Source organism: Staurois parvus, unplaced genomic scaffold (assembly GCF_062004578.1).
Source record: "Staurois parvus isolate SC_StPar_1 unplaced genomic scaffold, SC_StPar_1.0 ptg000047l, whole genome shotgun sequence".
In the NCBI taxonomy this organism is placed as follows: domain Eukaryota; kingdom Metazoa; phylum Chordata; class Amphibia; order Anura; family Ranidae; genus Staurois; species Staurois parvus.
The window spans coordinates 1,859,391-1,884,473 of NW_028317843.1; the positions used below are offsets into that span (position 1 = coordinate 1,859,391).

Below are 25,083 nucleotides of genomic sequence, written 5' to 3' on the forward strand. Positions count from 1 at the left end.
GAAACACTTGTTTCCCCATGTTTTTTGTTAATCTGTTGTACTTAAATGAAACCAATCCAAATTAACAAAAAATGTGTTCAAAGAACCACTCCAGGAAATGTAACTAGAAAAGTCAGATCCTTTTTCGCTTTATAGCTCTCCAAAAAAATGTGGATGGATATCAGTACTCCTTTTAGATCAATATTTAAAGGTCAGAGTTCTCTGTTCTTCCTGCCTTCTATTTTATGAATGGAATTTTTCCACTGCAAATGGCAGGCTCATGGCATTTTATCTGAGTGCTCCCACTCAAAAAATAGCAGAGACTGAGAGTAGAGAGCACATAGACTGGAAGTGTAGGATGCTCCTAGTGTAATGTAAGTCAGTAGTTAAATTTAGCTGGCTCCACTGTAGTCAGAGGAGCAGGGTTTGATTATTCAGGACTCCTCAGTGTCTCACAAGCTGCTGCTATGATTGCTTCCCCCTGTCTTCTACAGGATTCTAGAATCATAGTGGAAGGAAGAACAGAGTGGGCAGCCAGAATATTTATGGGACCATAGCCAATCCCTCGGAATGTGTGCCCAGTAGGTGATAAGAAAGCCCTTAAATAGTTTTAGTCATGAGCAGCAGGGACAGAGTTCCTGGGTCAGCCTAGCTGGAGAAGACCCCTGTGCTGGGGCTCTGCCTTTGGAGTAGAATACTAGAAAGAGCCATCAGGAAGACACCGAGGTCCCAGTTAGGGTTAGCTGGGAGGCCTATTCATAAGCTTATGTCCTGGGATCAAGTTTGGTCTGGAGAAGCTCACTGGAGAGGGCCAGGAGGAAGTTGGTGGGAAAGTGTCAGTCTATCCCAGCAATGGGCAAACTACGGCCCGTGGGCCGTATATGGCCCGGCGGATCTTTTAATCCGGCCCGCGGAGCTAGGCTCCTCTCACAGTCCGCCCTGAAGACCGGTGTACCATGAAAATCTGTCTCTTATGAGGATCTGTCCCCCTCGACGTATCTGCGCATGTGCCGGAGATCGCCGATCGGCTGCTAATGCCTGAAACTGGCACATGCGCAGATACGTCGAGGGGGACAGATCCTCATAGGAGACAGATTTTCATGCTACACCGGAACGGCGCGGGAACACAGCAAGAGGAACGCGCGGAGCAAAGGTAAGTGAATTGACACAGGGGGGACTTGGGGACTTAATATGGGGAATGAATTACTATAGGGGGGATGAATTACTATATGGGAGATGAATTACTAGGGGGGATGAATTACTATATGGGGTATGAATTACTATATGGGGGATGAATTACTATGGGGGATGAATTACTATATGGGGGATGAATTACTATGGGGGATTAATTATTATGGGGGATGAATTACTATGGGGGATGAATTACTATGGGGGGTGAATTACTATGGGAGGTGAATTACTATGGGGGGATGAATTACTATGGGGGATGAATTACTATGGGGGATGAATTACTATGGGGGGTGAATTACTATAGGGGGGATGAATTACTATAGGGGGGATGAATTACTATGGGGGATGCATTACTATATGGGGGATTAATTACTATGCTTACTATGGGGGAATATTACTATACTTACTATGGATGACACATACACATCATTTATCTACTCTTGGTTCGGCCCCCGGGTCCAATATATGAACCCATTGCGGCCCTCAAGTCAAAAAGTTTGCCCACCCCTGGTCTATCCTATGGTGGTGTAAGTCTACATTTCCCTAACCAAGAAGAGCCTGGTGTAAACTGAAGGTGATAATCCTGTGGCTGTTTGAGTAAATGACCCCAATGATGATAAATCAGTGACTGTGTGTAGCTTTTAAGCTCTGGAAGGAGTACTATTCACTAGCATAGAGATCATGTGGGACATTCATTTTTGTACAGTACAGCCAAAAAGCTAAGTAGTTATTCAGATCTTCAGTTTATTTGGATATCCCATGTTTCCCTCATCCCCATCTAAGTTCCAATAAAAAAACAAAAAAAGACACCCCTAGAATTTTCTTTGAGCCAGTGGAAGAGTGAAGAAAATGCTTTGTGCCTGGCTGTGAGTACCTTAACTGGGGGAATAGGATTAAGTTTAACAGTTGCTCCTATAGGTATGTTCTACAGAAGCATTGGGCTACCAATACTGCAGAGCTCTCTGTACTGTTTTCAAAAATCCATAAGGACAACACCAGGGGCGGACTGACAACTCATGGGGCCCCTGGGCAATAGGGGATCATGACGCCCCCGTGTCTTTGCCCAAACTCAAAAAAACCTATGAAAATGGTACCAGGGGCATCTCATGGGGCCCCCTACTAACCACGGGCCTTCGGGCAGTGCCCGAGTTTCCAAATGGTCAGTCCGCCCCTGGACAACACAGAGCGGAGTATATTGCAATTAACAATGTACACTTACAGTAACTATACCTGTCCTTTCTAGTTCTAGTTCTAGTTTCTGAAACTACAGAGCCATAGAAAGCAGTTTGCTTACAGTGAAGCACACACACAGCCAACATAATAAAACAGCACACAGTTAACCATTTGATCGCCCATATGTTAACCCCTTCCTGACCAGTGCCATTAGTACAGTGTCAGTGATTTTTGTCAGTACTGATCACTGTATTGGTGTCACTGGGGATGTCAGTGACACCAAGTCAGTTCCCCCAGTGTCAGAATGCCCGCCGAAGTCCTGCAGTCCTGCCATAAGTCGCTGGTTACCACCATTACTAGTAAAAAAAACCAAACAAATTCCATTATCTATACCACCATTTGTAAACACCAAAACCTTCACATAAACCAATTAATTTACACGTATTGGGATTTTTTTTTAGCAAAAGACATGTAGCAGAATTCATTTTGACCTAAATTTATGACGAAATTTGATTTTTGGAATTTTTTTTTACTGAACGTGTTTAATAGCAAAAAGTCAAAATTGTTGTTTTTTTTTATTTATAGCACAAAAAATAAACACACAGACAAACAAATACCACCAAAAGAAAGCTCTATTTGTGGGAAAAAAAGGATGTAAATTTCAATTGGGTGAAGCATTGCATGACTGCGCAATTGTCAATTAAAGTAACACAGTACCATATTGCAAAAAATTGCCTGGTCAGGAAGGAGGGTAAATCCTCTGGAGGGCAAGTGGTTACTATTTCAAAGAAATAAAATGTTATTGAAAATTGTATTTAAATTTATTGAAAATAACCATTTTACCTATGTGTCCAGACTTTAGGGACACCCTGTGCACTTTATTTTAGAACTAGAAGCACACACTTACTGTAGTTTTATGACTGCCCTGTCTCTGAAAACCACTGGTCTCATACTATCAGAAAACAGTCATCATGGTTCCCGATCACGTCATCTCCATAAGCACAATAATGGTTTACAAACCTGCCAGCTGCAATAGTCACTATTTATTTATTTATTTATTTATTTCAGGTACTTATATAGCGCTGTCAGTTTACGCAGCGCTTTACATATATATTGTACATTCACATCAGTCCCTAACCCTCAAGGGGCGTACAATCTAAAGTACAATAAAAGTAATTACAATTTTTTTTTTTTTAAAAGGAACAGTGCAAAAAAAAAAAAAAAAAAACACCATTAAATAAGTTAAAAAAAGTTTAAAAGCGCCCCCTTCCTCGCATGTAGTGCTGAACGCATACGTAGGCCATTTCCACATATGTAAATGGTGTTCAAAGCACACATGTGGAGGTATTGCCACGAACGTCAGAGCAGTAATTCTCACACTAGACTTCCTCTGTAACTTTACACTGCTAACCTGTAGAAATTTTTAAGGATCACCCATCTAGATTTTTAAGTACCGCAGTTTCATACCATTCCACGAATGTGCGCAATTTTAAACTATGTATTATAGCCTGTAAAAAAGTCCTATGCTGAATTGATAAAATAAATAGAAATGCATTTTCAACATTATCTGCTTATGGAAATAACAAACATGATCAGGGTATTTAGTACAACAGTGTAACTAATAAAAGCGGTACATATCCTTAAAAATTATGAAAAGTATATTAAGTAGGCAAATTAGTCATAGGGTTATTGTCAGGTTAATGGGCACATACTGAAATTGGTCTAGGTGTTTAGGCATCATTGAGCTCTGGTCATCAAGAGGAAAGTATATACAGTATATGGAGGCTAATGTTAGGTCTCCACTCAGTTTCCTTTCTGACTGTAAGTTGTTCAAATTTCTGCATTTCTTCCTTATATTTCTTTCTCTCTACATTTGAAGCACCTATTTATTATTTATTTATCAGTAGAGGTTGATGATCTCTGTAGGGTGTATTGATGTGTGCTATATTTTATATCATGCCAACATATAGATTTAATCATTGATAGTAAGCTATGAGTTTTGCTTGTTGAATTGTTTATTTTCAAAGTTCACTGATAATCAATAACAAATTTGCAAACATATATTTATATGGAAAGGAGTATTGACATTTCCACGGCATCTTATTAGGGTCATTTTGCGTGCTTTGTGCACAATAAATATGAATATCTTGAGGTTCGGGGCTCATTAGACCCTCCAGGCTATCCAAATAGAAAGTTGATGCTTTTTAGTAGTTTTGTAATGTTGCAAAATATACCTACTATATGCACTATACTTATTTTCATCAGTGTACTGCAAAGTGTTTATGTGCATTGCTGTTTATTTTGAATAGCTTCCAAATGCACATACACAAAGCATCTGTGTTACATTGTATCACAATGCAACACTGCAATGCATTAGCAGCTATTAAAAAAAGGGCTGCGATCACCAGGGGCAGACTGACCATTCTGGCACTTGGACACTGCCTGCGGGCCTGGGGTCAGTAGGGGGCCCCATGAGATGCCCCGGGTACCTTTCATAGGCTGTTTGGGGTGTGGTTTGAGTGTGGGCGAGGACAGAGGGGCCCCATGATCCCCTGTTGCCCAGGGGCCCATGAGTTGCCAGTCCGCCCCTGGTGATCACACAGTGAGCCACACTGCACAATAAAGCACTTTGAGGTCCATTCATCACTGCAGCACAATACAGTCTGAAGTAGATGAAAACCAAGTATCTAAAATCTCATGTAAGTTTTAATATGTTAATGTACTTTCAAAAGTGATGTTCAATATTTTAAAGTGGATCTAAAAAAAAAAAAAGCAAAGATTTGTGATGTAAGTGAACATTTATAAATAATAATTTTGCATAAGCAATACCCTGAAAAATGTACTTTTTTTTATCTTGAATGCCTCCAGAAAATAGCATGGCACTTCTTGGCCTGTGATGAGCAGAACGTGCGTGGGTTCAGTTCGAGGCAGGCTTGGAGAACGTTACAGTTTGTCTTTTTTAGATTAAAGTTTGGGTGCCAAATCCGAAATCCCTTTTAAAGCCAATGGGAGCTGAATTTTAAAAAATAGTTCTGGACATTTCCCAGGCTAATAGGCAAGGGATTGTTATACAATTGGCACAGGGAGCTGGGCACTGCCCTGAGGAATATGTACCAAAAGAAAAAAAAATCCATTTGGCAGAGAGCGAATGTAAGTGAAACATTAAAAATGCTAAATTCCTTTATATAGCATGCCTAAATAATGCAATTAAATCTGTCTGTACAGTAAAGGAATACAAAGAAAAAATATTGACAGCTTCAGCTGCTCACTTCTGTTTGTAAATAAAAGTGGCTGGGAATCCCTTCAAGGATAAGGATCTGGTATAAACCACACAAAAAAGTTGTGGAGGTTTCCTCTAAAAATACATGCTAGACCCTTAACCTTAGTGAGGGACTGGTATGGGTGTCAAGCAGGACTCCTCACAAAAGAGAAAAAAAAGAGGCATAAAGTTCCCTCCTAGGGCAAGGTCTCCCAGTTAATGTCCATGGTGGTCATGTCCATATTTTGTCAATGACATCATGGGGATCACTACTTTTTCTTTAACAAACAAAAGACAAAAGCTGTCATGTATAGTAGTGGGATAAAAACCTGTAACAACATATAAGATATTCAGCTCCTGCCGAATGGATTAAAATCTGGCATTCTAACGAATGCCCGATTTGGAAGCTCATCCCTTGTATGTACGTGTGCCTAGGTACTAGTGCTTTGCCCTTTGTTACCATTTTTAAGGGCACTGCTTCCAGAGCTTTATTCCACTTTAACCACTTGCCGATCATACTTGTACATTAATAGTGTCTTCCAGGTTAATTGCGTGAACCCTCCTCCTCTTCCCTCAGCCGATTCTCTCTGTGATTGGACACAGCGGGATATTATCAACACATTTCAGCCAATAATTCATGGTTGAGACCTTCTGATCAGCTGTGTCAAATCACAGCAAAGAGCTCTGTGTTGACAAACACACAGGGCTCTGTATAGAGGGAACAATCTGTTTGTTCCTTTTCCCTGCAAGGCAGGAAGAAGGAACAAACAGGTATTTAGTAAAAAGCAGCACGTATTACATACTTTAACACTTGTTAGGCACAAACTTAACCCCTTGATTACCCTGAGATGTTAACCCCTTCCCAGCCAGTGTCATTAGTACAGCGACAATGTATAGTATTATCACTGATCACTGTATTAGTGCCACTGGTGACGTCAGAGTCAGTCAGTCAGTGGATATCCCAGCCAGTGTCACTTACTGTCAGATTGCCACTGCACTATCACAGTCCCACTATAAGTTGCTGGTCACCGCCATTACTAGTATAAAAAAAAATATACAAATTCCAATATATTGAATATACCATAGTTTGTATACGGTATAACTTTCATAAAAACCAATCAATCAATATACACTTATTAGGATTTTGTTTAACCAAAACACATGTAGCTAAATACATTTTGACCTAAATTTATGAAGACATTTGATTTTTGATTTTTTTATTGGATATGTTTTATAGCAGAAAGCAAAAAAAGCATACTTGTTTTTATTTAATAAAAAATAAAAGACCCAGTGGTGATCAAATACCACCAAAAAAAGCTCTATTTGTTGAAAAAAAATTATATAAATTTAATTTGGGTACAGCAATACATGACTGCTCAATCACCAGTTAAAGTAGCACAGTGCTAAACAGCAAAAAGTGGCCTGGTCATGAAGAGGGTAAAACCTTCCATAGGTCATATGGTTAAAATCTGAATTCTACATTTCTACATTCTACAATTCTACAAATAATACTTGGTGATCCTACCATAATGGTGCTTGAAATCAGTAATTTCACCGTGAAATCCATTTTGTTAAAATTTCCCAGCTTATTTCTAGTGGTTGCAAGAGTGCAGGGGCAGACTGACCATTTGGAAACTTGGACACTGCCCGAGGGCCCGGGGTCAGCAGAGGGCCCCATGAGATGCCCCTGGTACCTTTTTCATAGGCTTTTTTGAGTTTGGGCAAGGACACAGGGGCCCCATGATCCCCTATTACCCGGGGGCCCCATGAGTTGTCAGTCCGCCACTGCTAGAGTGAGCAGATTCCTCCACCAGGTTTTTCTTAACATAAATCCTGAGTCTCACAGCAGAAACTCACCTTTATGTAGCCTTCTCATACTTTTGGAAATGTTGGCAGAATTTTTTTTCTCTAAGCTTTTTATTATTAATTAAAAATGAATTCTGTGGCAGGTACTGCACATTTTCCAGTTTACACTTTAACATATTTCCTACTGTGGTACAAAAGGTGTAACACCAGAGAGAATTAAATAACTAAAATTTGCCTTCTTATTTGGTCACATTTTTAGAATGGTCTCCACAGGACACTATTAAATAAAAGTAGAGTTTGACAACAGACAAAAGCCAAATGACCAATCTAGTCTTCGCTGCCTAGTTATAATAAATCTAAAATATATTAGTCTCAACATGATCCTGGCTCTGTATTACTATATCAGTTCTATCCTCCAATGCACAGAGACTTTTCCAAGACATGCTGATTACTGGGCAATGATACATATTCTCCAAGGGATACTTGTGGTATCCTCTGAGTGTACTTCTGCTTTTTAAAAGAAATTTACAAAACAAAGGATTTCTAGTAAATAATTAGTCAATAAATAATAACTAAAACATATCTTACAAAATGTTTTATTGGAAAGCCAGCTACACATCTGCTTAGTGCATTCACCAGCACGTTGCTATGAATTACATTAAGGCAGCCACCTTTTTTATGTTTAATCTGTTTTTGTTAAATTTGCATAGAAAAAATTAGGTTATAAATTTCAAGAAGACATACAAAGGTAAATATTTTTTAGAGAGTACAAATATATTCTATCTGTATCAAATATCTTTTATACAATACAATAGAATTGGAAATAAAAGTATAAATGTGCATTCATGAATAACTGTGTAAACACTATTTGAATGTTAATAAAGAGAATGGGATTATATGTGAGTGGCGATGGGGTTGTGTGTGTTATTCTGGTATGGTACGGATATACTGTACATTAGATAAGCTATAGGGCTATGGGAGCCAGGAGCCTGACCCCTTTTTTTGCCATGGTCTAAATCAAGGTTATAGGGGGCGCATGCGCGGCCGGCTCCTGTATGGACGTGGAGTAACACCGCTCCGTCCATAAGCCAGACCCGACGCGGCACACACCGGCTCTGAGGGACAACAACCCCGCAGCACATTAGGGCAGAGGTATACAACCCTCCCTACCTATGCCAAGCCGACGGAAAACCCCGGGACAGCCCGGGAAACTGATTCTTTTCTTCCCTGCAATCCAGGCAGGGATCCAAGATGGCGCCGGCGGTCGGAACAGAGCTGACAGGCAGGGAGAGGATGACAGAGCACAGCACACAGATCCCTGGCTGCAGTATCCACTCTACCCAGGGGACCCTGGTGAGTCTTCTCCTCCCCTGACACCCACATCAGGCAGCCCAGCTAAGTCCAGACCACGGCTGGACATTGACAATATATCCATGTGCCAAACCCTCATCCATCCATCCCCTCAGCATCCCAATGATCTCCCAATAATTGAGTCGTTCCCGGTGTCTGACCAACCTATCTCGGAGATTTGCATGAAAAATATGCTCCTCTCACTAAGACAGACACTACATAGTGATTTGACATCATCGCTTGCCCAAATCACTACCGTGATTCAGAACCAAGACCACAGACTGCGCCATATTGAGACACGGATGGGGGAAATCATTACAGCCCACAATGACATGATTGATGCACACACTGACCATACCTCAGACATCGAACAAATTAACCTAAAGCTGGCGGACCTGGAGGACCGCTCAAGACGCAACAACATCAAATTTAGAGGTATTCCTGAACACATCACCAACGAGGCACTACTACCCTTTATACAACAATACATGAAATCTCTTATACCGTCTCTCTCAGATATAGAGATCGCAATTGACCGCGCTCACAGAATACCCAAGCCGTCTTTCCTGTCAGCATCAATCCCTAGGGATGTTCTGGCGCGGATTCACTTTTACCATATAAAGGAGAAAATAATGTCAGCAGCCAGAAACCCTCCATCAGTATCACCATCTTACTCAACTATCAAGTTATACGCAGACCTTTCTAAAACTACACTCCTGAACCGTAAAAAACTGGTTACCATCACCAAAGCCCTGCGGAATCACAGTATCGCATACCAATGGGGATTCCCCACAAAAATAACGGTCAGACACCAGGGAAGAACCTACACTATTAGAAACCTAGAAGCGGGCATTGAATTATTGAAAACGTGGAACATAATACCCACAGACCCCCAACAATCTTCTTCCTGCGAAGCTCATCAAATGGAAGCAGGCTGAACATAACATTAGTACCTCATCCATCCTCAAACTATATACCTCCGTCGCTCATCTCTACGACATCCCATTATATCAAGATCTGGCGATCGGCCCGATTAAGGAAAATTATTTGGTTACAGAATACTGTTTGGCATGATCCTATAGATGGTCAATGCTTGTTTTCACCCCCCAGTTTTGAAGTAGCATACCATGCTACCCATGTTTCTTGCATTTTTTGCAAGCCTTTTTTAACCGTACCCGCACCCTTCCCTTTATGCACCAGCAGTCAAATAGACATATCACCAGTTTCACTACCTCTACCGAATGCATCAAGAATACAGCTTCTGAATCCCCGCATAAGCCAACTTTCCATGACCCAGACCATGACAATCTATCTACTCAAACTATATCCGCTCAACGTAGATCAACGCGTTCAACGCTTTAAATGCCAACTCGACCACCTTACACACCGAACAGAAAATATACACTATGATTAACATAACATCTCTAAACGTACGTGGTCTAAACTCCCCTTTCAAAAGATCGATGCTTCAAAAGGAAATTCGGGCATCCCTTGCGGACATAATTTTCATACAAGAAACTCACTTCGCAACATCCAAGACCCCCAAACTACAACTGCATCGATTCTCTACCATGTATATGGCCACCAATCCCAAGAAGCATAATGGCGTTCTTACAGCAATTAAGGACACAGTACAATTCAGCCATGTTTCGGAAGTAGCTGACCCCCAAGGTCGCTACCATATTCTGATCTGTAAAATTAATGACACTCTCTACACCCTAGTGAATGTTTATGGTCCAAACAACAATCAGACCCAGTTTCATCGGAAACTCTATAACATCATTTCCTCCAAAAAACAAGGCAGACTCATCATCGGCGGAGACTTTAATATTATCGGCAACCCTCTCCTGGACTCATCCTCTAAGAAAAGATCCTCAAAACAAAACTTCAACCGTTTCCTGTTCGACCACGATCTTTATGACATCTGGAGGTGTCAACATAGCACCGAAAAAGACTACTCCTATTACTCCCCTGCCCACATGTCCTACTCCAGGATTGATTTCTTTATCACAGATAAGTGGACTTTACAACATGTAACGTCATCCAACATTGGCACCATCACATGGTCAGATCACGCTCCAATCAACATACTCCTGGACGACTCTCACCGCTCAGCGCTTCCTCCCATATGGAGACTGAACTCTACTATATTGAAGAATCCAGAAAATTTAAAACATGTATTAGATGCTCATAACCTATTTTTTGATCTAAATAACACACCTGACATTTCTATAACCACACTTTGGCCCGCCTATAAAGCATACATGCGAGGTATTCTCATACAACTCAACTCTCGAATTAACAAACAGAGATCTAAACAAATGACCAACTCCTAGCTTCTATAAAACTAAACGAACAACTTAACAAACAAAACCCCAACACCACCACTTCTGTATCCCTCGCCTCGGATAAAAATCAGCTCTGATCCCTTTTACTATACAAATATGACCTTAATCTTCAAAAATCGAAATCACAATTTTATTCCCTTGGAAATAAAGCAAATTCTCTCCTGACAAAAATAATTAAACAAAAACGCCTCAAATCCAAAATTCCCTCTATATTACACCCAAATACTCGTACCTCACTTACAAATCCTAAAGACATAGCCGATGCTTTCGCAACCTACTATCAAACCTTATACAACATCAGAGATGATCCAGACACACATCAACCAACAACAGAGTCCATACAAAAATTCTTAATTTCCACTAATTTACCCCAGCTCACTCCATCACAACTTACATCCATCTCTACTCCATTCTCTCCCAGGGAAATTGAGGACTCTATAAAAACCCTACCCTTACACAAGTCCCCAGGGAATGATGGCTTTACCAACGAATACTACAAAACACTTGCTCCTCACCTTACGCCATACCTAGCTACTCTTTTTAACCATGCTGCATCTGCAGGTACATTTCCCAGTGAAATGCTCCAATCCATAATCACCACTATCCCCAAACCTGGCAAGGACCCCCAACTAGTTCAAAACTATAGACCGATCTCCCTGCTGAAAAGCTCTACGCCAAATTGGTTACCCGAAGACTGCTTCCCTACCTGCCGACGCTAATCCACCCAGACCAGGTAGGATTTGTCCCAGGTCGCCAAGCACCCGACGCAACAAGAAGACTCATCTCCCTTATCCACACACTAGAAAATAACAAACAACCCGCTTTACTTCTATCCCTTGATGCTGAAAAAGCATTTGACCGAATACAATGGCACTTTATGACACTTACGCTCCAAAAGTTTGGAATCTCGGATTGGATGCTATCGGCAATCCTTTCCCTCTACTCAAACCCGTCCGCGAGAGTACTAACCAATGGCACGCTTTCACAGGCCTTTCATATTTCCAATGGAACCAGACAAGGCTGTCCCCTATCACCCATAATTTTCACCCTTCTAATTGAACCTTTAGCTTCTAAACTTAGAGAGGACTCGACGTTCTCAGGGATCACCCATCTCAAAAAAGAACACAAAATAAGCTTATTTGCTGATGACATAATATTAATGGTTACAAATCCATACAAATCACTACAAACGATCCAATCTCATCTCCTACAATACTCAGAAGTATCATACTACAAACGTAACGCGCCCAAATCATCTATCTTAAACCTTAACATATCTACTAAGCTTCAGAAAATACTTAAGCACCGCTTTCCCTTCTCTTGGGAACACCAAAGCATCCCTTATCTAGGCATTAAACTTACCACGTCAACAGATCAACTCTATGCCTTAAATCATAAACGACTGCTTGATTCTATCCCACAAGAACTTAAAACCCTACGTACATCCACAGTATCGAAGCTAGGGAGAGTAGCCACTCTAAAAATGTGCATACTACCTAAAATTCTTTATATCTTCCGCACACTCCCTATACCCATTCCCAATATTTTCTTCTCCAAGATACAATCAGCTATTTCCAAATTCCTCTGGAACTCGAAGAAACCCAGGTGTACAACGAACTTACTTATACGCCCAATCTTTAGAGGAGGAGCAGGTCTCCCACACTTAAAATCATACTATAGCGCAGTACTTCTAGATCAACTCTATTTTTGGTGGCATCCAACTAACGAAAAAGCGTGGACTACTATGGAAACACTCCCACACCTTTCGACATCACCACGTGATATCCTGTTCTTACCACAATCCTCCCAACCCAAAATTATACACAAACATCCTTGCGTCCAAGCTTCCATACAAGCCTGGTACAACCTTTTATCAAGGACCTCCTCAGAATCAAAGGCAATCCTCACCCCAATCACAATACTTCATTATATCACTCCTTCTTTGAACCTTCTACAATGGGAAAGGCAAAATATATTTCATATACAAGATCTTTATACAAACCACAAACTAGATTCCTTTCTAACTATTCAGCAGAAATTTCACCTTCCTAACAAAGAAATGTTTACTTATTTAAGAATAGCTCACTCCCTAAAAAAGACGAATATCCCTCTTCTCTTGAAAATACCTACAACTACATATCTTTTCCTCAACAAACCACAATACCCTAAGAAAGGAATATCGACCTTTTACAAGATTATAACCAGTACATTGTTTCCCCTTCAAACCACTTCTTTATCCAACTGGGAAAAAATCCTCTCCCACCCAATACAACCCCACACATGGGAAAAAACTTTTACTATCACACACAGAGTGTCCAGATGTAGCTCCCACTGGGAATCTTACATAAAAATTTTGCACCAATGGTATCTCACACCTCTCAAACTCGCATTATTTTATCCCCAACATTCACCCGCTTGCTGGAGAAATTGTGGAGAAACAGGTTCAACCCTTCATATTCTTTGGTCCTGCAAATCCCTAAGATCGTTCTGGAACAGTGTGTTTCAATTGATCTCTACCATTGCTGGGGCCCAAGTGGCGCCACACCCAGCCCTTGCTCTCCTACACATAGGAATCGACCATTTTAGCATCGCATCCCGTACTATCATCATCCATATATTAGCAGCCGCCAATCTCAATGTAACTAAACTCTGGAATTCTTCCAAAACCCCTTCTCTCTCTACCCTTATAACAGATCTGAACTTTCAGTGCGATATGGAAAGAAGATCAGCCTTTACTAATGACGCCTCTCACCATACATTTTCCAAACAATGGTCCTTATGGCTACACAACCCCAATTGCTCTATAAAATGATAACATACTCACAAACGAATAACATTACGACCCTATGTCCTAGACTGGTGCTTCCCCCCCCCCCAACCTCTGCCTCCCCCCTCCCTACCTTGTTCCAATTTATAAAACGTTTCTCTTCTATCTAATGGCTCACACTGAACAAATGACACGTAGATACACTGGCTAATTGTTTATATACCCCTGACCAATTGGTGGGGTTGTATCTATTATCTCTTACTCCCTCATCTAAGTATGTATATATTCTATGGTGAACCGTACTGATCTTTGTATTGTGTAAAATCTTTCAATAAAAATCATTTGAAATAAATCAAGGTTATAACTAGAGATGAGCGAATCGAACTTGGCGAAGTGGAATTCGTTTCGAATATTAGGAAAAATTCGATTCGCGCCGAATCCAAAAATTAGCAAACTTCGGATGCACGAATCAAATTTTCCCCGATCGGCCGATTTTCATTCCTTCTACAGCCGGCAAAAAGTGTCCCTGCAGAGAGCTCCGCTATTTCTGACAGTTCTCTGACAGTTCCTTCACATTTACAGCGGTTGAAACATTGTATCTATTTGTTTCCATTTAGGATACAGATGTTTTTATTCGGAAACAAATAGATACAATGTTTCAACCACTGTAAATGTGAAGGAACTGTCAGAGAACTGTCAGAAATAGCGGAGCTCTGCAGATACACTTTTTGCTGTACTGGAATTCTTCTTATTTTCATCCTACTTCTTCTTCTTCTTCTTCATCCTCATCCTCATCCTCTTCTTCTTCTTCTTCTTCTTCTTCATCCTCATTCTCTTCTTCTTCTTCTTCTTCTTCTTCTTCATCCTCATCCTCTTCCTCTTCTTCTTCTTCTTCTTCATCCTCATCCTCTTCTTCATCCTCATTCTCTTCTTCTTCATCCTCATCCTCTTCTTCTTCATCCTCATCCTCTTCTTCTTCTTCATCATCCTCCTCTTCTTCTTCTTCTACTTCTTCTTCTTCATCCTCATCCTCCTCTTCTTCTTCTTCTACTTCTTCTTCATCATCATCCTCATCCTCTTCTTCTTCTTCTTCCTCACCATCATCCTCTTCTTCTTCATCCTCTTCTTCATCCTCTTCTTCATCCTCATCCTCTTCTTCTTCTTCTTCTTCTTCTTCTTCATCATCATCCTCATCCTCTTCTTCTCCTTCGTCATCCTCTTCTTCTTCTTCTTCTTCATCCTCATCCTCTTCTTCTTCTTCTTCATCCTCATCTTCTTCTTCTTCATCATCCTCATCCTCTTCTTCTTCTTCTTCTTCTTCTTCATCTTCATCCTCTTCTTCTTCTTCTTCCTCATCCTCTTCTTCTTCTTCTTCCTCATCCTCTTCTTCTTCATCCTCATCCTCATCCTCTTCTTCTTCTTCTTCTTCTTCTTCTTCTTCTTCATCCTCTTCATCCTCATCCTCTTCTTCTTCTTCTTCATCCTCATCCTCTTCTTCTTCTTCTTCTTCTTCTTCTTCATCATCCTCTTCTTCTTCTTCTTCTTCTTCTTCTTCTTCTTCTTCTTCATCCTCATTCTCTTCTTCTTCTTCTTCTTCTTCTTCTTCTTCATCATCCTCATCTTCTTCTTCTTCTTCTTCTTCTTCATCATCCTCATCTTCTTCTTCTTCTTCATCCTCATCCTCATCCTCTTCTTCTTCTTCTTCTTCTTCTTCTTCTTCTTCTTCTTCTTCCTCATCCTCATCCTCTTCTTCTTCTTCTTCTTCCTCATCCTCTTCTTCTTCTTCTTCTTCTTCTTCTTCTTCCTCATCCTCATCCTCATCCTCTTCTTCTTCTTCCTCATCCTCATCCTCCTCATCCTCTTCTTCTTCTTCTTCTTCCTCATCCTCATCCTCTTCTTCTTCTTCATCCTCATCCTCTTCTTCTTCTTCTTCTTCTTCTTCTTCATCCTCATCTTCTTCTTCTTCTTCATCCTCATCCTCTTCTTCTTCTTCTTCTTCTTCTTCTTCTTCTTCTTCATCCTCATCTTCTTCTTCTTCTTCATCCTCATCTTCTTCTTCTTCTTCTTCTTCTTCTTCTTCTTCTTCTTCATCCTCATCCTCTTCTTCTTCTTCTTCTTCTTCTTCTTCTTCTTCATCCTCTTCTTCTTCTTCTTCTTCTTCTTCATCCTCATCTTCTTCTTCTTCTTCATCCTCATCCTCTTCTTCTTCTTCTTCTTCATCCTCATCCTCTTCTTCTTCTTCATCCTCATCCTCTTCTTCTTCTTCTTCTTCATCCTCATCCTCTTCTTCTTCTTCTTCAATATCCTCATCCTCTTCTTCTTCAATATCCTCATCCTCTTCTTCTTCTTCTTCACCATCCTCATCCTCTTCTTCATCCTCATCCTCTTCTTCTTCTTCTTCTTCTTCATCCTCATCTTCTTCTTCTTCTTCATCCTCATCTTCTTCATCATCCTCATCCTCTTCTTCTTCTTCTTCATCATCATCCTCATCCTCTTCTTCTTCTTCCTCATCCTCATCCTCTTCTTCTTCTTCTTCCTCATCCTCTTCTTCTTCTTCTTCATCCTCATCCTCTTCTTCTTCTTCTTCTTCTTCATCCTCATTTTCTTCTTCTTCTTCTTCATCCTCATCCTCTTCTTCTTCTTCTTCTTCTTCTTCTTCCTCTTCTTTTTCATCCTCATCCTCTTCTTCTTCTTCTTCATCCTCATCCTCTTCTTCTTCTTCCTCATCCTCTTCTTCTTCTTCATCCTCTTCTTCTTCTTCTTCCTCATCCTCTTCTTCTTCTTATTCTTCATCCTCATCCTCTTCTTCTTCTTCTTCATCCTCTTCTTCTTCTTCATCCTCATCCTCTTCTTCTTCTTCTTCTTCTTCTTCTTCTCCTTCTTCATCCTCATCCTCTTCTTCTTCTTCCTCATCCTCTTCTTCTTCTTCTTCATCCTCATCCTCATCCTCTTCTTCTTCATCCTCATCCTCTTATTCTTCATCCTCATCCTCATCCTCTTCTTCTTCTTCTTCATCCTCATCTTCTTCTTCCTCATCCTCATCTTCTTCTTCTTCTTCTTCTTCTTCATCCTCATCCTCTTCTTCTTCAATTGAAGCTGCTTCTGCTCCGCCACTCTGCCATTGGACTCTTGATAGTCGTCTCCCCACACTGCTGCTGGGGGGACTTTTTAACATAGGCCTCTGTATGGCCTTCAATTTAAGCTGCTTACGCTTTGCCACTCTGCCATGGGCCCCTGTACCGCCTCCTCTTGCTGCTGCCAGGTCCAGAGTGTCTCATGGGTCCCTGTACGGCCTCCCATTGCTGCTGTCTCCATCGCCACACTCTGCCATGTGCCACTTTCAGGTCTCCTCACACTGCTGGTGGGTTCCATTTTGTCATAGGGTGCTGTATGGCCTCCCATTGCTGCTGCCTCCACCGCCACACTGTGGCTCCACACTCTGGTTTTGGCCCCGTGACTGCCCAAATGAGTGAAGTGTGCGGTGATTCTAAGATCGACGGCACTCATCTGCATGTCATACTGACTGACAGTATTATTTCTCTTCCCCAGCAGACTCCAAGGGCATTTAAATTAAAGGTACAGTGTTCTGCACTAATATAAAGGCTCTCTGAAGCCTAGAAACCCTTTTAATAAGTTAAATTTGCAGCAAATAAATTCGCATCGAATCGAATTTATTCCGCAAATTCGGCGAATCAGCCAAATCGAATTTTTGAATAATTCGCTCATCTCTAGTTATAACCCAGGATGAAATCTCCAATCCTGGGTCCATGTTTTCAGAACCCCCAGCACACTAATTGCACAGGTGTGTGCAGGCCTTTTTGTAGAGGCCAAACCATGGTTCTAGGCTGCACCCCAGCAGACAGGAGGTCGTTGCCCAGGAGTCAGGTGGGCTCCACCTACTAGAGGTGGGAGCCAGAGCAGCAAGGGTCTGCTAGCTGTATACCTGAGAGAGCCAGGTGGCTGAATATTTGTTTAGGTTCTATTGATGGTGGATACCCCTGCCTGGGAAATCATTTATGTTCGGATTTATGGAACTTTCCTTTAACTAAAATTGGGCTAAAATGGCCCTTAAAAAGAAAAAAGCGAGTGGCTGTGTGCTGTAAAAGTTCTACCCTTTATGCTAGTTCTCACTATATATATATATATTACTGTTGTACAGGATTTATATGGCACCAACAGTTTGCACAGCACTTTACGATATGAGGGCAAACAGTACAATTACAATAGAACTGTTCCCTTTTTGGATCTATACTTTCTGGCTAACTCTGATGGGTCCTTATATACCACACTATGCCATAAGGAGATAGTGGGTAATACAATACTCCAGGCATCTAGTGCCCACTCTGCCCCTCTAATTAGAAATAAACCATACAGTCAATTTTTGAGACTACAGAGGAATTGGACCAAAGAACGTGACTTTGAGAGTGAAGCTAAAGCACTAATAGATAGATTAGTAGTCTGTGCGTATAGTAAAAAAAACTTCTTGAGAAATCTTATCAGAAAGCAAAGAAATGGCAAAGAGTGAACTTAATTTTTTCCTCCAAACCACAATAAAAGGTAGGCACTATGAAAGTGATTACCAGATGTAGTGCCCATCAAGATCTTTTTTGGAATACTCTTATGCGTAACTAGCACTTCCTCACAGAGGTTAAAGATGTTTCTCAGCAATTCAATACAAGAGGAATCATAGACGCTGTTTAAACTCCCCTACCTTTGGTTCATAGCTCCAAGGGTCAGTGACATACCTGGCACCCAGGAACGATAATTTTTTATACCCATACCCTCAAAAAAAGATCTGAAAAAATAAAGCTGCGTGCAGACCACACTGTGACAAATTGTGGGCGTGGTCAAATTGCACTGGGGGAGGGGGTTAAAAAGGTACAAATCAAGAACCCCCCCTCCAATACTCAGCACACATATGCCACAGTCCTTTTACCCATAACACATGCTTAATGCCTAAAGATTTTCAGTCTGTTTAATAAAAATCTTTGCCGGTGTTCGGGTCCCTGGTGGCCAATATTTACAGTGGGAAGCTGGCTGTGACTTCACAGCCAGCTCTTCATTGCTCATACGCAAGTCACATTACATTTTGTGAATAGACCTGCAGCAGAAAAGGGGGAGGGGGGAAACTAAGTACCAGCTCCCGAAAAAAAACAAAAAAAATGCCAAAAGTGGAAGAAGGGGAGACAAAGTAGAACTTCTCCTTTCAGGTGAATTTCCACTTTAAGAACTTCAGGAGTAATGTATTTACAGTGCAGTGGTTTGGGAGTATGAAATGTGAAACAAAGTGAGAGGAATTTATCAAAACTGGAGCACACAGAATCTGCAGCAGCTGTACATGGCAGTCAATCAACTTCTGTCTTCAGCTTGTTCAGTTAAGCTTTGAAAATGAAGGCTAGAAGCTGATTGGGTGTCATGCTCAGCTGCTCCAGATTCTTTCTGTTCCAGTTTAGATAAATTCCCTTACGTGTACATAGTGTAGGGGTCAGGAGTGCTTAATGCACAGGCCACAGAGTAAAACCTAAATTACCCCTCTTCCCACTACAAATCCCCCCCAAGCCCACACCTCTCACAGTACATTTCTAATCTAATATCCCTAAATCCCCCCTTCCAGCCCAACCTCTCAATACAGACCCCCCCAGTACAGACCCCTAAGTACAGACTCCCCTCTTCCAGAGCACAGACCGACTCCCCAGCACAGACCCCTCAGAACAGACTGACCCCCCCAGCACAGTGTGACCCCACCAGTACAGTGCCTTCAGTCCAGACAGACCCTCCCAGCAAGGACAACCCCCCCCCCAGAAAAGACCCTTCAGTACAAAACCCTCAGTACATGACTAAACCTCACTTGTGAATGGGCCACACAGACACCCCAAACCCCCCAGTGCAATCCTCTTAGTAGTAGAATAGAACCCCCTTCCCCCCAATACAGACCTCTCAGTACAGACAACCCCATGCCCAGTACAGACATCCCCCCATCCTCCGTGAGCACAGATACCACAGTAGTAGAAACACCCCCTTCCCCCAGTACAGATCACTTATTACAGACAACCCTCCTATTTTCCCCCAGGTATAGACCCCCTTAGCACAGATCCCCCCCCCCCAACTCTCTCACCAGACCATGCAGTGAGAGGAAGTCCTCTCAGGTTTGTCATTTGAGCAGAGATCGGAGACTTCCTCACACTCTGAGCTCTGCTGTCACTGAAGAAGCAGCTGTGGGCCCATGTGTGTTGAACTTGCTGTAGTGCAAAGATAGCTGTGCAGCGCTGTGCAGCACAAAAAACAAATTTCAGGTGGCAGTAGCACCCCCAGTAAGCGTTCACATCCAGTGATCAACCCCTTCCTTAGTACGCCACTGCTGCGGGTCATACTCAGGTAAAGTAAGTAAAGCTAAATAAGGAGGTTAATGTAAATCTTTCACAAGTAATCCTTCAGAATTAAAATAATTTAGGATGAAATGTTCAAATTCTCACATGTGATTCATCGTACATATCATACTCTACAAAAACTATTTAACTGGCATAGAAGGGACACCCCCTTATACCCATGTTGCACAGTTGAGAATGGTACCCTGATACATATGCTCTGGAAATGTCCCAAACTGGTGCACTACTGGGCCTCTGTAATGCAATTGATTAATAATATTTTCTCTCTTACCCTCCCTATGGACCCGAAATTGTGTTTGTTGGGATGGTTGGATAAGAATTTTGAACCCCTTATGTACACTGCCATTATTGGCCTCTTATTTGTGGCTAGAAAGCTCATAGCACAAAACTGGCTGTCTCCAACCCCACCCTCCAAAATAGGGTGGGTTAAAGATGTCAATGATATGTTGCATTGGAAGAAACTGGTCTTTCATAGGGGGTATGCAGGTAAATTAAAAAACTTTTGGGAGGCTTGGTTGAGTACTCCGGGCCTTGCACCGTTTCACTTGGTCAAGGATAGACTTTTGAGTGTAGGCCTTCCCTCGGGTCTGATCTGATGAATGCTACAACTTTGCATTTTCGATGTACATTTGCTGGTGCCCAGACTGTTGGGGGATGCTACTTCAGTACTTAAAAATGTATACAAGTATAGGCGGAGTTTCAGTCCTTGCTGGGGGCGCATGTGGTGTCCACAAGCCTGACAGCTGCTGTGAACCTTGGTCTTGCTTACCTATTACAGTATAATTGACTTCTTAGTTTGTGGTCCCCCTTCTCACTTATAATTGGAGATGAGTGTCACTGGTTGTCATGGTGACTGTGGAGCAAGCGGATTAGTTAAAGGTTTTTCTTTTTTCTGCACTCCAGCTCTGTGTTAAATTTTTTAATTGGTCACTGTTACTATTATTTTTATGTAAATTGCTATATGGAAAAGGATGTCCTGTGTGAGGATCCTAAACAAGTTTTATTTAATTTTTTTATTTTATTTTCCTTCTCTTGTTTATTTGTCTGTGTTGTAAGAAAAAGTGCAAATATACTTGGAAACTGTATTTGTTTCTAAAAAATGTACTATCTGATTAAAAAAAAAAAACATTCTCACATATGTGCAAGTACGACTGATTTCCTTTACTCTGATGATATTTAAATACACAGTCAATCTATAAAAAACTTTAAAGCGACTTCCATTAATACAAATAATTGTTTAGATCTGTTGATGTAACACTACACGTAACTCAAACTGCAAAACTGCATATTCAAGGATCCTGGAATAGCAAATTGTTAATTATGTAATGCTCATTTGTGGTTGTTGTAACTGTGGGATTTATGGACTAAAAATATCCATAGAAATCCTGCCAGTTGGTAATGTGAAACTGGCAATATTTCGCTGTTTCTAAAGTGTTTTCATTTCCATTAGGATCCTAAACACTTGTACACACTTGTTGTTTTCATATATTCATAATGGCATTCCATGTGCAGGTTCTTAGATTCTTCCTCTGGTGACTGTTTGCATGTTACTGCTATTATCATACCTTATGAACAGCTATTGAGATTATAAGATAAGGCCCATAGCAAATCAGTTGTTTTTACCCAGTCTAAGAAGATTTGCACTGATAGAGAACAGTAAAACAGAATCACTGTGCAATAATACCAAGCACGAAACTTGAGTAAATGGAACTTTCTTCATATACAGGGATTCTCAATATCTGAACCTAGAAAAATAAAATAAATCTTAAATAAGACTATGCTAACAGTGCCTTCTAGGAAGCTGCAAAATCTCACAAGGTCCCTGGAAGGCTTTTTGTATTTTCACATTGCTCAGACCATGGCAATGTATAACTGGTAACAAACTACGCTAAATCTCATACAGCACATACACAAGGTTGATGGGAAAAACAGAGAACAAGGAAGAAGAAGTCAGCCACCAATGATGGTTTTTTTAGGAGGCATGGGCTTTTGAAGAAGAGGCTGGATGAACCTGTAGAATTGAGGAAAACCACAATAAAGTGGTGTGTAAATATACATATGTTTATACTCCACTTTGGGGCTACCACAGACAAGGAAAAAGAAGCTGACCACTGACGAGTTATGTTGCCATAGGTTTTCTAGAAGGGGGTGGACAGACCTGTAGAATTGGGGAAAAACGTCAAAGAGGCTTGCATTCATAAGTCAATTAATGTGTTTTACTACAGACATTTTATTAGTGTGGCTGTTTATAATGGGATGAAAGGTCCACTTTAAAGTGCACCTAAAAGGCACATCTTTTAAATAATTTTAATTAGGTAACCACTTGATGATAAGCGATGTACCTGTACATCTCTGGACTTAAAGTGGTTATACCGGGATGATGCCCAGAGCTGTAGACATCATCCTGGTACCTTTTTAGAGCCTTCAGTTGGCTCTCTTGTAAAAGCAATTTGAGCAGCTAACTAGCCTCAAGATTATGATTACAAGCAGAGGGAGGGGATGTCCCCTCCTCCTCCCACCTTCTGCAGCTTTAATGGACTGTCCTGTCCCATCAGGACTCCCGATCGACCAGCCAGTGCTTCCACCAGCTGATCATAGAGCCAAACAAAGAGCAGAACCGCTCAAATTGCCTTTATGATATGGGAAATGGGATACAAAATAGGAAGTGACTGGAAACCTCTCCAATAGGATACAGAAGAAACTAACATCTTGGAAGGGTTTATAATCATGTCATATACTGTTCAAAACTATAAAAATAACGTTTTGTTTAGCAATAAACTTTAATAGTTTAACCTATTACAATGCCATTTTTTTGCCAAGTGTTGCCTTGTTTGGATTTGTTCATCTAAAAAAATGTATGGTATGCGTACAATTATGAAAAGATCTCCTAATTGTTTATAAGCATTTATATACGATTTTCAACTTTTTAAAAAATGTTAAAGGGGTATTGGGAATTTTTTTAAAAAAAGCAGAAGTCACCCCCCACCCCTGCCTCTCCGAGCCTGCGGTACCCAGAGTTGTTCCACTGGCTGAGAAGTTAGGATACAGAAACCTGAAAAATAAATGTGCGTTCTGAAGGGATAAGTGATAATATCTGTACTAAGACTACAAAGGTATTGTATGAAAAAAGATAGCATTTAGTAGCATTTAACAGTCACTTATTGTTATCTCCTGCAGCAAAATTTTGTGGTGATCCTGGGATACCATCAAACGGCAAACGAGAGGGCAAAAGCTTCATTTACCAATCAGAAGTATCTTTTGTATGCAGTCCACCTTACATCTTGGTTGGTTCTGGCACTAGGATATGCCAAGCAGATGGAACTTGGAGTGGTTCTCCTCCACGTTGTATAGGTAAAGTATGCCCAGTGTTCACAAGGCACACAGTGACACTATTTAATCTACCGTAGTAAGGTTTCACGTTCTGGCAAAAAAAAAAAAAATGAAAAAACACACCCTATCCAATGATTAACACTATTATACAGTATGTGTTATAGAGAAAATGTATGTATTATGATAACTTAAAGTGGTTCTAAAGGCTCATGGTTTTTTATCTTAATGCATTCTCTACATTAGGGTAAAAAACCTTCTGCATGCAGCTCCCCCTTATACTTACCTAAGCCTAGTCTCAGTCATGTGAGCATTGGTGCATGAGAGCATTGGTTCTCTCTTGTCTCTCTCTCCTCATAGACTCAGTGACAGCAGTGGGAGCCAATGGTTTTTTATCTTAATGCATTCTCTACATTAGGGTAAAAAACCTTCTGCATGCAGCTCCCCCTTATACTTACCTAAGCCTAGTCTCAGTCATGTGAGCATTGGTGCATGAGAGCATTGGTTCTCTCTTGTCTCTCTCTCCTCATAGACTCAGTGACAGCAGTGGGAGCCAATGACTCCGGCTGCTGTCAATCACAGCCAGTGAGGAGGTAGCTGGGAGTGGAGCTGAACTGCACTCTGTGTGTCAATGGACACAGAACGCGGTTCAGGAGCAAACCGTATGAGTTCCCCCCTTGCAAGCGGTTTGCAATGGGGGCATTCAGTGTGTGTGTGTTTCTGTGTGTGTGTGTCTAGGGGGGGGTTGGTTGAGGAGCAGCAGAGACCCAAGAAGAGGAGGATCACGGCTGCTTTGTGCAAAACTATTACACAGAGCAGATAAATATAACATGTTTTGATATTTATATAAATCCTGAATAATAATAATAATATTTAATACAAAAAAAACCCATTAGAATCACTTTAAAATTGCCCTGAAGTGTAAAACAGATTTTAGATCCACTGGGCCTCTTCAGGGCATTATTGCAAAAGGACCCCCTACCACTTACCTCTGTCATTGAGTGGGTTCCTCAGGACTCTAAGTGGATGCTGCTGCAATTCCTATTCTGTCCACTAGCTGCTACAGAGGACAGCCAGAATCTGTGTGAAAGGGGAGCTCTGATTGGCTGCCCTTGCTTGAACATCCAGTCAGACCCTCTATCACCAGTCTGTTGTTTCTCTTCTCAGAGTTAACAGGAAATGTATTTTGGGAAATGAAATATCATACTGAGATCAAAATTTCTGTCTGTGCAAGACCATAATAGATTCTTTTGTACAATTGACATTTACCCAGTGTATGAGACTCTGGCATTTAGCTGTGGGTGGAAGGTACAGATTTACCATCCAGTCCCATTGCCACCAGTCTAGCCTATCAATCTCTATGGGAGTCTGACAGCTGGTGTTCCTGCATGGTACAACTAGATGTCCAAGAATTTGGGGTAGTATGTGCCCAGGGGCAAATGCCCAGTATGCAGTCTGCTTGCCTTCCAAGCATTCATCTCTATAAGTAGTGCTAGG

At 41.1% G+C, this 25,083-nt stretch overlaps 1 protein-coding gene across 1 annotated transcript in view; it reads left to right on the plus strand.

Annotated features, from left to right (window-relative positions):
• The window catches only part of CSMD3 (CUB and Sushi multiple domains 3), a 1,455,553-nt gene that overhangs the window by 1,381,380 nt on the left and 49,090 nt on the right, over window positions 1–25,083 (plus strand). Inside the window, exon 62 of the mRNA XM_089664334.1 lies at window positions 23,437–23,610. Within this exon, the coding sequence (XP_089520460.1) occupies window positions 23,437–23,610 (174 nt within the window). The remainder of the gene's footprint in view (window positions 1–23,436; window positions 23,611–25,083) is intronic.